General features: G+C 41.9%; 1 protein-coding gene across 1 annotated transcript in view; it reads left to right on the forward strand.

Annotated features, from left to right (window-relative positions):
• FHIP1A (FHF complex subunit HOOK interacting protein 1A) overlaps positions 1 to 14,787 on the forward strand; it is a 327,619-nt gene that overhangs the window by 131,147 nt on the left and 181,685 nt on the right. Inside the window, exon 3 of the mRNA XM_040418540.1 lies at positions 13,239 to 13,456. Within this exon, the coding sequence (XP_040274474.1) occupies positions 13,355 to 13,456 (102 nt within the window). The 5' untranslated portion in view covers positions 13,239 to 13,354. The remainder of the gene's footprint in view (positions 1 to 13,238; positions 13,457 to 14,787) is intronic.

Here is a 14,787-nt window from a genome sequence, read left to right on the forward strand (position 1 = left end):
TATGCAATGGCCAAGTCAATCTCCTGACCTAAATCCGATTGAGCATGCATTTCACTTGCTAAAGACAAAACTGAAGGTAAAATGCCCCAAGAACAAGCAGAAACTGAAGACAGTTGCAGTAGAGGCCTGACAGAGCATCACCAGGGATGAAACCCAGCGTCTGGTGATGTCTATGCGTTCCAGACTTCAGGCTGTAATTGACTGCAGAGGATTTGCAACCAAGTATTAAAAAGTGAGAGTTTGATTTATGATTATTATTCTGTCCCATTACTTTTGGTTCCTTAACAAGTGGGAGGCACATATGCAAACTGTTGTAATTCCTACACCGTTCACCTTATTTGGATGTAAATACCCTAAAATTAAAGCTGACAGTCTGCAGTTAAAGCACATCTTGTTTGTTTCATTTTATATCCATTGTGGTGGTGTATAGAGCCAAAAATTTTAGAATTGTGTCAATGTCCCAATATTTATGGACCTGACTGTAAAAACATACTGTATTATACTGTAGGGTCAGTATTGTATTGTAAAACTTAGATCTATCATGTAGCACATGCGCCATGTTAGACAGAGTTCTGAACTGATCAGCCACAGGATACTGTGACACAGTGAGAGGTTTGGTCTGGGAAAGCAGGTATTTTACTCCCAGCATGTGCTGCTGGGCTGATTTACAGCCAGGTGAAGTCAAATACCGGACCGGATTTTAAATGCCGGTCCGGGTTTTGGCAGCACCTGGCTGTCCTTAAATAGGCAGCTGGGCTCAGAAGCCATGTCTCTGTGTTGGGATCTGGGAGCCTTGTGTCTGGATGAAGGCTTGCTACCTGTTTGGCGTGAAAGCAGGTTGGTGCTGGTATCAGCAAGGACTCTTTGAGGCAGTATTGCCGCATGGTGTGAATTACCACCAACACTGCAAGGTGACTTTTTGTTTGAATATGACTGCTTGTTTTGTCACTTGCCTAAAGTGTGAATAAAACACTGAACTGTTTGATCCAAAGAACTTGTTGCCTGCATCCGCTAATCCTGTCTACCAGAGCGAGTCCCCACAATACATAACTATTACATCCATGCCTTCACTGAATCTAATCTGAATTCCTTTTTTTCTCCATCTGGCCAAGACCAATAAGACAACATTTTCTGACAAGCGCAAAGATTGCTGCCCAGATATCTTTGACCTCTTGCTTCTTCAGCCATGCTGACCCTCTATATCAACACATACCACGCCATCCTATAATAGTAACATTTTGGTGCTACCACCAGTACTGTGTGGGCTGCACCATGTGTCCCTATTACTGTACCTACATTGCAGCCCAGTTCCCCCCAAATACTATATTTAAGATATAATAGTGCCTGGGGACATGGATGAAGGTGAAAGCAGAGGCATAACTACAAAATGATGATCCTCAGATGGTCAGACCAACGCAATGAATTAATCAGATCCTAGGCCAGGCTACTAAATTAGTTCAAATGGTTAAACTAAACACCTAAATGAATTTAGCCTACAGAACAGACCCCACATAATTCCAACCACAAAGCAGACCCCTGAATAGAGACACTAGAAACTTTCCAAACTTAAATCAGACCTGAAACCAGAAGCCTTGATACTTCAAATTAGACCAAAAGACTCTCTTTCTTAGACAGACTTCTCCCAATGATCCCTTTTTTCTCGTACAGCCATCTCTCCATGACTCCTCAATCCCACACACTGCTCTCCAAGGTGCCCCCTCAAACCACCCTGCTCCCCATAGATCTTTATGCCTCTGCTTTCACCCAGACTGTTCTGCAACCAAATCCTCTCATAGACAGCTCCCTTCACACTGACTGCTCCCCATACTCCTCTTTCTCATGCAATGGATAAAAGATCATTTCTGTCCAATATGACGTGCTAGAGCAAGTTCCCAATCCAGATTCACACGTACAGTAGTAATCACTATGCACTCTCCAATCATAATTAAATTTATTTTTATTGAATGATGAAAAATCTAATCAGAGTCGAGGGATGTTAAACTAAATGGAAAAAATTCCAATAATATATGAAATCAATATAGAGTGATGGATGTCCAAGTAAAAATGCTAGACTGTGAAAGATTACAAACTCTATGACATTAAAGGGACACTGACAGGCCAAAACAGCATATATAGTTAGATATATCACATTACAGGTCTTATACAGTCTTTTAAAAGCATATAAGTATCCCCCCTGTCCACCTTATAAAGAGCGAAATATAAAGTTTTATAACCTGCTTCTCCTGTCAGCAATCTGCCCAAGGGGCGGCGTTTCATGTGAAAATGCGCCCAGCCAGCCTTCCCAACTGCCGTTCTTAAGCCCCGCCCAGCTCATCATTATTCACTTCGCTGGGCGGCGGCTAGAACTCTCCCCAGTCCCGATCCTGCGCCTGCGCAATTCAATACTCCGGGCATCGTTCATGCCCAATCTTCTGCGCCTGCGCCCCGCCGTGCCGTTAGATCGCGCCTGCGTACACACACCAGCCTGCGTCTTCGAGGCAGCTCTTTATAAGGTGGACAGGGGGGGATACTTATATGCTTTTAAAAGACTGTATAAGACCTGTAATGTGATATATCTAACTATATATGCTGTTTTGGCCTGTCAGTGTCCCTTTAAAGAGGACATTTCACCACTCCTGACATGCCTGTTTAATAGCTTCATGCATTACCCATGTAATAACTGTTCTGGAGCATCTATTCTTATGGTTCTATGTGGTACCATTCCTTTATTATTTCTAATAGAAGTTATAATTTAATTGCTGGCAGTCTGCAGTAAGGGTACAGAGGGGAGGTAACAAGTAGGGTGTGTGTACCTGCACCCTCGAAAAATGGCAGCACTGACTGGATAGAGTAAGTCTGTACATGTACACCCCCCCAATTGGTTACCGCCCCTCTGTACCCTAAGGGTACTTTCACACTTGCGTTAAAGTTTTACGGTATTGAGTTTCGTCACAGGGGATCAAAACCGAAAAAAAACCGCTTCAGTTTTATCCTAATGCATTCTGAATGGAAAGCATTCCGTTCAGTATGCATCAGGATGTCTTCAGTTCAGTAATTCTTACAGTATTTGGCCGTAGAAAATACTGCAGCATGCTGCGGTATTTTCTCCGGCCAAAATTCTGGAACACTTACCAGAATGCCGGATCTGGCATTAATTTCCATTGAAATGTATTAATGCCAGATCCGGTTTCCTGCACATGTGCAGACCTTTTAAAATGTGAAAAAAATAAATAGCGGATCCGTTTTTCTGGATGACCCCGGAGAGACGGATCTGGTGTTTCAATGCATTTGTTAGCCGGATCCGGAAACAAATGCTATCTGTTTGCATATGGATTTCCGGATCCGGCAGGCAGTTCCGGCGATGGAACTGCCTGCCGGAATCCAACAACGCAAGTGTGAAAGTACCCTTACTGCAGACTGCTAGCAATTCATTCATAACTTCTAGTAGAAATAATAAAGGAATGGCACAATATAGAGCCATAAGAATAGATGCTCCAGAATTGTTATTACATGGGGAATGCATGAAGCTATTAAAACAGACATGTCAGGAGTGGTGACAGGTCCTCTTTAAGGCCGGGGTCACATATGTCTGATTAGCTTCAGATTTGCCATTATGGATTTTCGTGTAGCAAATCTTCAGCGGTTTACAGTACCACCAAATTGGATGAGGATTTCAGAATTTCAGAAAAGCTGCGGTATTGTGGATTTGTAATCCGCACCATGTCAATTTATACAGCGGATTTTGCTTGCGAATTTAACCATTTCCAATAGAGAGGGTAAAATCTACTGGCTTTTCCATAACAAAAACTGCATGTAATACTTATTTGTGCATTTTTTGCTGCAGAAAGTCACCCAAAAATTTTTCTGTCATGTGTGAATCAAGCCTAACACACATTGAATTTTGTAGAGGATAAATTATAACTGTCAGAATGAAGGCTGGCTATACTATATACCAGTGATGGCGAACCTTTTAGAGACCGAGTTCCCAAATCGCGAAGTGCCAATGGCAATTTAATCTTTATATTGAGGTTTTATTCTAGAGAAAAAAAAACTCATATGTTCACATCTTTTGCTTTAAAAGAAAAACACAATAACAGAGCTTTCAATGATACAAACAACTTTTCATTGAAAAGTAAAAGGGTGAAAGATTGCAATTAATGTGATTTTTGCTGTTGTATGCATGCTGACAATTTGTCAAATCTTGGCTCATACTTTGTAAGTTTGAGGGCAACACACGCAGCACTGAGGTTGTCTGTTAGTCTGTTTCTGATGTCAGATTTGATATACCATATTTTTCGCCCTATAAGACGCAATTTCCCCCTCAAAAGTGGGAGGAAAATGGCAGTGCGTCTTATGAGGCGAAGGCTGCCATTTTTACACTGATACACCGCCGACCGCAAGCTGCACAGCGCGGCCGGCGTTTGTATCAGCGAGGAGGGGCTGGGGGCCGGCCATGAAGTTTTGTAATGGCAGCGGGGCCCGGTGCAGTCACTGTATTCTATTGCACCGGGTCCCGCTCACTGTACTAATGGTATCTACTGTAACTGCAGGCATGCAATGGTTAACTATAGATATGTTCAATCCAGCGCTGAGCAGCCTGTACTTACGATCATAGCAGGCTGGAGGCTGTAGGCAGGAGGCTGGGCGGGCGGGCACTGGCAGCGTAACTTCCTACGTCACGTGCCTGCTCTGCCCACTTTATGAATGAAGCAGGCGGCGCAGGCACATGACATAGGAAGTTACGCTGCCAGTGCCCGCCCGCCCAGCCTCCTGCCTCCAGCCTGCTATGATTGTAAGTACAGGCTGCTCAGTGCGGGATCGAACATATCTATAGTTAACCATTGCATGCCTGCAGTTACAGTAGATACTATTAGTACAGTGAGCGGGGCCCGGTGCAATGGAATACAATGACTGATTTAAAGGGAACCTGTCACCGGGACTTTGTGTATAGAGCTGAGGACATGGGTTGCTAGATGGCCGCTAGCACATCCGCAATACCCAGTCCCCATAGCTCTGTGTGCTTTTATTGTGTAAAAAAAACGATTTTATACATATGCAAATTAACATAAAAGAGTCATATCTTGTGTGACCAGAGAAGAGTCATATTTTCAAGCTCATCTCAGGTTAATTTGTATATGCATCAAATCGTTTTTTTTACACAATAAAAGCACACAGAGCTATGGGGACTGGGTATTGCGGATGTGCTAGCGGCCATCTAGCAACCCATGTCCTCAGCTCTATACCCAAAATCCTGGTGACAGGTTCCCTTTAAAAACTAGTGTAGATGCCAGCCCCCACCCCCTGTATTGGGGGTCATTCACAGTGGCTGACACTGTTATGGGGGATCTGTGGATGTCAAATAGCATAAGATGCTATTTATCTGTCATCCACAGATCCCCCCCATAGCAGTGTCATGCCATCCACAGATGCCCCCATAACAGTGCCATCCACAGACGCCCCCATAACAGTGTCAGCCACAGACATCCCATAACAGTGTCAGCCACAGACCCCCATAACACAGTCAGCCACAGATCCCCATAACAGTGTCAGCCACAGACCCCCATAACAGTGCTATTCACAGACCCCCATAACAGTGCTATTCACAGACCCCCATAACAGTGCCATCCACAGACCCCCATAACAGTGCCATCCACAGACCCCCATAACAGTGCCATCCACAGACCCCCATAACAGTGCCATCCACAGACCCACATAACAGTGCCATCCACAGACCCCCATAATAGTGTCATCCACAAACGCCCATAACAGTGCCATCCACAGATCCCCCATAATAGTGTCATTCACAGGCTACCATTAGTTCAAAGCCCACCAAAAGCACACCTTTTGGTTGAAAATATTTTTTTTCTTATTTTCCTCCTCAAAAACCTAGGTGCGTCTTATGGTCCGGTGCTTCTTATAGGTCGAAAAATACGGTAATTCAAAACTGAAAACAGCTGCTCACAAGCATAAGATGATCCAAGTGCTTTCATAGACGTAAAGTTACTTGGCAGAGAATTCCACACTTTAAGGAATTTCAGAACTAACTGTGCTGTCCTTTGTCATCCCTTCCATCTTCTCAAGTGTTTCACGCAGGTCAGACAATTTATTTTTCCAGATAGAACTTTCTTGAAATTCCAATAGCTCCATTTCCAGACTTCCTAAATCTAACCAGTGTAAGCAGGAAAGATCAAGTTCTTCAAACTTGGCTTTATCTGGAGAAGTAAAAAACACAGGGTTTTCTCCAACTTTCGGAACTGTAAAAATCTTTTACTAAAATTCACCTTTGCAGCTGTTAGGATGCTAGAAAATTCCTTGTAGATTTCCTGGTGGCTTGTAGGATTGTCTGCAAATGCTATAGCATTTTCTAAATGCTTTTTTAGCTGCCCACTTCTAAAGGTCTCTTTCAAAACCTGTAGTTTTCTCTCAAATGTTTTATTATCACAAAACATCCTTTCTGCTGTTTTCCCTACACCTTGCAGTTGTTTTAAAAAACATGAGGTTGGTAAGCCCTACCATATCAGTGAGCTGTGGATATTCCTGCTCTTTTTCATTCATAAACAGCCTAATATCATCCAAGCAGGCTACAAATCTCTCCAGGACTCGTCCTCTGCTCAGCCACCGTACATTATTGCACATAAGTAAACAATTATACTGTGCCTGAACCTCCTCAAGAAATGCTTGAAACTGTCGAAAATTCAGAGCACGAGCCATGATGTAATTCACTGTTTTTGTGACATCTCAGAGGACATTATCAAATTTTTTGCTGCTTTCCCTGGCACAAATAGCTTCTTGGTGTATAATACAGGGTGGGCCATTTATATGGATACACCTTAATAAAAAGGGAATGGTTGGTGATATTAACTTTCTGTTTGTGGCACATGCACATTAGTATATGTGAGGGGGGAAACTTTTCAAGATGGGTGGTGACCGTGGTGACCATGGCGGCCATTTTGAAGTCGGCCAACTTTTGTTTTTTCAATAGGAAGAGGGTCATGTGACACTTCAAACTTATTGGGAATTTCACAAGAAAAACAATGGTGTGCTTGGTTTTAACGTAACTTTATTCTTTCATGAGTTATTTACAAGTTTCTGACCACTTATAAAATGTGTTCAATGTGCTGCCCATTGTGTTGGATTGTCAATGCATCCCTCTTCTCCCACTCTTCACACACTGATTGCAACACCGCAGGAGAAATGCTAGCACAGGCTTCCAGTATCCGTAGTTTCAGGTGCTGCACATCTCATATCTCCACAGCATAGACAATTGCCTTCAGATGACCCCAAAGATAAAAGTCTAAGGGGGTCAGATCGGGAGAACTTGGGGGCCATTCAACTGGCCCACGATGACCAATCCACTTTCCAGGAAACTGTTCATCTAGGAATGCTCGGACCTGACACCCATAATGTGGTGGTGTACCATCTTGCTGGAAAAACTCAGGGAACGTTCCAGCTTCAGTGCATAAAGAGGGAAACACATCATCATGTAGCAATATCGCATATCCAGTGGCCTTGAGGTTTCCATTGATGAAGAATGGCCCCACTATCTTTGTACCCCATATACCACACCATACCATCATTTTTTTTTGTTCCAACAGTCTTGGAGGGATCTATCCGATGTGGGTTAGTGTCAGACCAATAGCGGTGGTTTTGTTTGTTAACTTCACCATTCACATAAAAGTTTGCCTCATCACTGAACAAAATCTTCTGCGTAAACTGAGGGTCCTGTTCCAATTTTTGTTTTGCCCATTCTGCAAACAGGGATGTTAGCATATGCCACAGACTTTTGTAAGTCTTTAACTGACACTCTAGGATTCTTCTTCACCTCATTGAGCAGTCTGCGCTATGTTCTTGCAGTCATCTTTACAGGACGGCCACTCCTAGGGAGAGTAGCAGCAGAGCTGAACTTTCTCCATTTATAGACAATTTGTCTTGCCGTGGACTGATGAACAGCAAGGCTTTTGAAGATACTTTTATAACCCTTCCAGCTTTATGCAAGTCAACAATTCTTAATCATAGGTCTTCTGAGAGCTCTTTTGTGCGAGGCATCATTCACATCAGGCAATGCTTCTTGTGAAAAGCAAACCCAAAACTGGTGTGTGTTTTTTATAGGGCAGGGCATCTGTAACCAACACCTCCAATCTCATCTCATTGATTGGACTCCAGTTGGCTGACACCTCACTCCAATTAGCTCTGGAGATTTCATTAGTCTAGGGGTTCACATAGTTTTTCCACCTGCACTTTGAATGTTTAAATGGTGTGTTAAATAAAAACATGGTAACATTTAATTTTTTGTGTGTTATTAGTTTGTTTAAGGAGACTGTGATTGTCTATTGTTGTGACTTAGATGAAGATCAGATCACATTTTATGACCAATTTGTGCAGAAATTCATATCATTCCAAAGGGTTCACATACTTTCTCTTGCAACTGTATATACAATGGACACAGATTTTGTAAAAAAAAAAAAAGAGAAGTTGAGTAAATGCACAAATTGAAATGTAGAATTCATTCCATTAGCAGCCTCTTGTTTTCTATTGAACCCCTATGGTTCAACTGAAGATATGAAGGTATGAAACCAAAGGGCCGTTTTTTTTTTCTTTTCATAAATTTTACTCAGGCACCACCTGTTCTTTAAGTCAGGACCTCTGCCATTTGATATTTCAGTTGTGTCACACTGTGACTAGCTTGATGAAAACTGAATAGATTTTTACATATTTACTTTGATATGCAGTCACTCACTCTTTTTTCATTTGGTATGAAATTCCTTGACTTTCATTTTTAGATGCATGTAAAAATTGCAGATTATACTGTTGGTGAAATACTTACATTCGTAAAGTCTTCAGACCCTTTCATGTTTTTCACATTTGTCAGGTTACAGCCTTGTACTAATGTTTTTCCTCATCATTCAGCACTCATTACCCATAATGATAGTGAAAATAGAATGTCCGAAATCCTTGCTAATTTATTGAACAGGAAAAAAGAAAATCTTGCATTGACATAAGTATTCAGACCTTTGCTCAGTTGAAGCATTTAGTTGCAGTGATTACAGCCTACAGTCTTCCTGGGTATGATGCCACAAGGATTGCACTCCTGAATGTAGGGATTTTCTTCCTTTCTTTGCAGATCCTATCAACCTCTGACAGGTTGGATGGGGAGCGTTGATGGAAAGCTATTTTCAGGTTTCTTCAGAAATGTTTGATTGTGTTTTTGGTCACCCCTCTTACCAAGGCTCTTCTCCCCCAATTACTTCGTTTGGTGGGGTGGCCAGCTCTACAAACAGTCCTGGTAGTTCCACACCACAGAGGCTACTGTGCTCTTTCAGTGCAGCAGAAATGTTTTTTTCTACCCTTCTCCAGATCTGTACCTCTAATCCTTTCTTTGAGCTTTATAGCCAGTTCTTTCCTCCTTAGGCCCCTTTCACACGTGCGAGTATTCCGCGCGGATGCGATGCGTGAGTTGAACGCATTGCACCCGCACTGAATACCGACCCATTCATTTCTATGGGGCTGTGCACATGAGCGGTGATTTTCACGCATCACTTGTGCTTTGCGTGAAAATCGCAGCATGCTCCTCTTTGTGCGTTTTTCACGCAACGCAGGCCCCATAGAAATGAATGGGGTTGCGTGAAAATCGCAAGCATCCGCAAGCAAGTGCGGATGCGGTGCGATTTTTACACACGGTTGCTAGGAGACGATCGGGATGGAGACCCGATCATTATTATTTTCCCTTATAACATGGTTATAAGGGAAAATAATAGAATTTTGAATACAGAATGCATAGTAAAATAGCGCTGGAGGGGTTAAAAAATAAAATAAAAATTTAACTCACCTTAGTCCACTTGATCGCGCTGCCCGGCTTCTTGTCTGTCTCCTTTGTTGAACAGGACCTGTGGTGAGCATTCATTACAGGAACAGGACCTGTGGTGACGTCACGCCGGTCATCACATGATCCATAACATGATCTTTTACCATGGTGATGGATCATGTGATGGATCATGTGATGACCGGAGTGACGTCACCACAGGTCCTGTTCCTGTAATGAATGCTCACCATAGGTCCTGTTCAACAAAGGAGACAGACGAGAATCCGGGCAGCGCGATCAAGTGGACTAAGGTGAGTTAAATTATTCTTTTTTTTTTTTAACCCCTCCTGCGCTATTTTACTATGCATTCTGTATTCAGAATGCTATTATTTTCCCTTATAACCATGTTATAAGGGAAAATAATACAATCTACAGAACACCGATCCCAAGCCCGAACTTCTGTGAAGAAGTTCGGGTTTGGGTAGCAAAGATGTGCGATTTTTCTCACGTGAGTGCAAAATGCATTACAATGTTCCCGCAATGCACGTGTTCCCGCAACGCACCCGCACATTTTCCCCCATGATTTGCTGCAATTTATGTATAGCTGCACCAAAACAAAGGCAAATCATGGCAATATACCAAAATGCAAAAATATGCCTGGAGCCCCTTAGAGACAGTAGGAAGATAGCATATGGCTTCGTTCAAGGGCTCTTCAAAGGATTTAGCAGCTTCCCAGGAAGCCAGTCCGAGTCTAGTTTAACCCACTCCATTTTCTGGACTTCAAAAAAGCATGTAGAAAAACCTGCGCATTATAGGCTTTTATAATGGTGTGCAGTGATGGCCAGTTCGCATTGTTCGCCCGCGAACATATGCGGGCTGCCATCTTTTTTCACAAGTCCGGCGAGGAACAGGTAAGCCCTTACCCGTGCCTGTGTGCGAGGCAGTCTGAAAACAAGTGCAGTCAGCGGGAGCAGGCAGATCCGAGAATAGCCATTTGTTTTCAGACCTGCTCGCGCACAGGCACAGGTAAGGGCTTACCTGTGCCTCGCCGGACTTGTGAAAAAAGATGGCAGCCTGCATATATTCGCGGGCGAACAATACGAACTGGCCATCACTGATGGTGTGTTGTTACTTGCATTTTTTGTGAATTTTAATTTTGTGATATTTTGTACATGAAAACAAGGAAAGCCAGGGTAGCCAGAACATGCTGCATATTGATAGAAATGCCACTGACACCCAAAATGCTACAAAAAACAAAACTTGTGTGTGTTGAATTTAAAGTTACATCTGGCTACAGTATTTTGAAGACAAAAAAGTACAAAAAGACCTTAATAAAAATTCTAATGTGTAGGCATCCAACAACCCATGCAAATTGATTCAATCATTTATAAAAAAAAACTTATGTCTGAGACCATTAGATTAGCATTTAAACTAATAATACACAACATAATAGAAAAATATGATATAAAGTAATACATGGTGTGCTGCGGGGCCAGCGCTTGCACTACAGTACTACAATACTAACACTTGCGGCTATGAAACTTGTGGTGCTAAACAACATGACTGGTACTATTATAGCTTCAAATAGCTCTTAACGGGCATCTGTCAGCAGATTTGTACCAGGCCAGTCTATGCATGCTGAATAAAACCAACACCTCCTTTACTGTTAATCCTTTGTTTGCATAACCGAAGGTGCGTTATCAGAACTTAGGCGAACGACAGGTTCTATAAATGGCCAAATGTGTTTCAGGGTCTCCTTAGACTCCTTGCTCAATGGATACAAATAAGCTCTATTAGCTATGTGCTTTATATGGACCAAGAGATCATGGACCATACCATGTGGATTCCTCATTAACCTAATATACACATTGGATTTTAAATAAATAAAATATGATAGGGATAAATAGAGATGATCGAAGTTCTTAAAAATTCAATTCGGCTGCTTCACTGAATTTAACCCCAAAAATTTGCTTTGTGATTACTTTTGATTGTGAGGGCCCCCTCCAAATCCCTTCTGTCATTGAACCCCTCAGATGCTGCATTCATCGCTGATCATGGCATCTCAGATGAATACTATGGCCTTTCAAGGGCTAATCATTTGTACTTACCTTATCCACTTGAGTGCGAAGAGGATGCCGCAGCCATCTTGAGGTTGGGGCCAGGCCCTTCCACCTTCTCTACAAAAGTAAGCATTTCCAGATCAGCATTCAAACCTTTAGGGACCATTTAATCTTATTATATTTTTCTGGATCAGGATCATACTAGAGTGCATTCTAAGGGGGTTACTTATGTATTTTTTTTTTTACATTTTATCTAATGGTCTCAGTTTTTAATAAATTATTTTATCTATCATTTATTCAATTTGTGAGGGTTGCTGGAGTGCCGACACATTTGAATTTTTATTTTGGCAGAGACTGGATACTCTGCACTATTACACACTCGTTTCCCAGTTTATTCTCATAGCTAGTGAGCCATCCTTTTTTCTTAAAAAGTACAGAAAGATCACCAAAAATGTGTCAGATGTCAGCACAGATACTACACAGTTCTGCCTGTTGTGTAGCGGATGGAGCTGGTTACTGCAGCGCCGCTCTCAATCACTTCAATGTCAGCAGCACTGCAATAAACAGCCCAATATACTACACAATGGATGGAGCTGTGTAGTTCCAGTGCTAACTTCAGGTTCCAGAACAGCGGATTGGTGGAAGTGCGGGGTTCAGACCTCGCCGACCAGATATTTATGGCCTATCCTGGTAGCACTCTTCTGGACCTTCACTGCAAACTGCTTGCAATTTATTCGTATCGTCTAGCAGGAAGAATAAATGAGTGGCACATCATAGACTGAGTCATAAGAATAGATTCTCCAGGATTGTTATCACAAGGGGGATGCAAGTAGTTACTAAAAAAGACACGTCAGGAGAGGTGACAGGTCCTCTATTCCTAGTTTATTTTCCAGATCAAGAAGTGCATTTACAAAACATGCCAAAAACACTGACAACTTTAGAAAACTGATGGCGTTTCAACAGGTGTTATTGATGTAGTTGTAAATGTGAACCAGACCTACGGGCTCCACAGGATAATAGAGTTTACATTTTTTCTGTTGTTAGTTTTGTTATATGACTGCCATCCTTTATACATTATCTTTTTATGGGGAGATGTACTCTATGAAAGACTGCTACATAAACATTTTATTTTTGCTGTATATTTGGTATTCTAAGGGCAGCACATTATAGATGAAGACATGAACGCCCTCTCCTGTTGTATAGAAATCTGCCTGATCTGTTCCTTTATTTACCTGGCTACACCTGGTTGCCAGGTGACATACAGCCTTCATGGTTAGACTTCAAGGTCTACATGAATAAGCACAAATCAATACAGTGTGCTTGTATGGAGCTGAAAGCAGAGAAGTGTTTGATATGCCTTTGTTTCTGTCTTTACACAGGAGCCATCCTGGTGTAACCTTACACAAAGTAACACTGAGAAGACAATGACCTAAGGAGCACAGACAAAAGCTGAGCATGGCTTAGTGAAGCAAGTCTCCCGTGTACAAGACACACCATGGCACAGATCTTCAGTGTCAGCAAGCCTCGCCAAAGTATCAACCTGCAGGGAGTGGACCCAGAGACGTGTGCTATAGTGTTCAAGAACCACTGGGCTCAGGTAATCTCATTGGGGAGGACATCTCTCTTTTTCAGATTATTATACCTGGATTTAAACTATAGATAAGAAGGTATTAAACACACAAAAGGGTGACCTCGACGGTGTCTTCTTCTCAATCACAGAACTCTATGTAGCTTGTCTTATGGTTAACCAGTTTATGAACCTCACATTATGAGCATAGAAAACTGAATACGCAAAGGCAGCAGATGACACACTGTGGAAAGAGCCATATGAGATCCTCATCTGAGAGCCTCAGGCAAACCTAGTATCTACTTAGTCTCATTGTGCCCATGTTTTCCCATGACACACCTGGGGCCCCTGGATTAACAGGATTATGTTGCATGGATTACTATGATGTATATTCTGCATCATAAAATTACGTTAGAATTCAGTAGCTTGATGTAAACGGACCTCTAGAGGATACACATCCTCATCCATCCATGGAAGTAGACCTGTAATTAAGGAAATGACAAAAAATGTATAGATTTACTAATTTTTCATACCCTGTTTTCCTGCTATCCCTCTGCTGGCATCTACAATGATCTCTTTTGAATTTAGATCAACTAATAGAAGGAAATAATTAGTAGACACCACACTACGACTAAGTTCACACTGGTGCAGGCTTATGAAGGTATTTACATACATTTCTGGCATAAATACATTAAAGTATATAGAATTAGGATCATACACCTTATCAATGTAGCCCCTGTGCTATTCTATATGACACATTCCTATGTGAGCAGGACTTGCACCAATATGACTCATTTATGAAGATTTTATAAAAAATTTCTAAGATATGTCCTAGTGTAGAGTCATTAACAAGGTGTGCACCAGGTTTGTGAATCAGGCACACACTGTACAAGGGATGATGTACTGGCACACTTTTTGTACTGGGTAGTATACTGAATTTAAAAAAATTGTTAAATACAGCTTCTCATATAAAAGATGATTTTTATTCACTTACGGTAAAATCCAGACATTAAGCACATAAGCAGTCTACGCGTTTCGGACCTTTGTGTACTGGTCCTTGATCATGATATATACAAATGAAAAGAAACCCCTTCCTTTTAAACATGTGTTGAGACACAGATGATTAAGTGTTCTCATCACATGCTCACTATAGGAGAGGAAAACACAAACACCTGAGAAAAGCCGTTCCAAAGGATCTGGCTTATTAAAAACATATTAATTATATTGTAAAACTAAGTCATGTTTTTTATTCAGACCATCTCGGGAGTGCAACTCCCCAGCTTGAACATCCAAAATGCCTCCCTGCTTAACAGTTTTTGCTTATGATGTCCCCCTCTAATTGGTGCAAATACCGCAAACGT

The sequence above is a fragment of the Bufo bufo genome, chromosome 2 (assembly GCF_905171765.1).
Source record: "Bufo bufo chromosome 2, aBufBuf1.1, whole genome shotgun sequence".
NCBI lineage: Eukaryota > Metazoa > Chordata > Amphibia > Anura > Bufonidae > Bufo > Bufo bufo.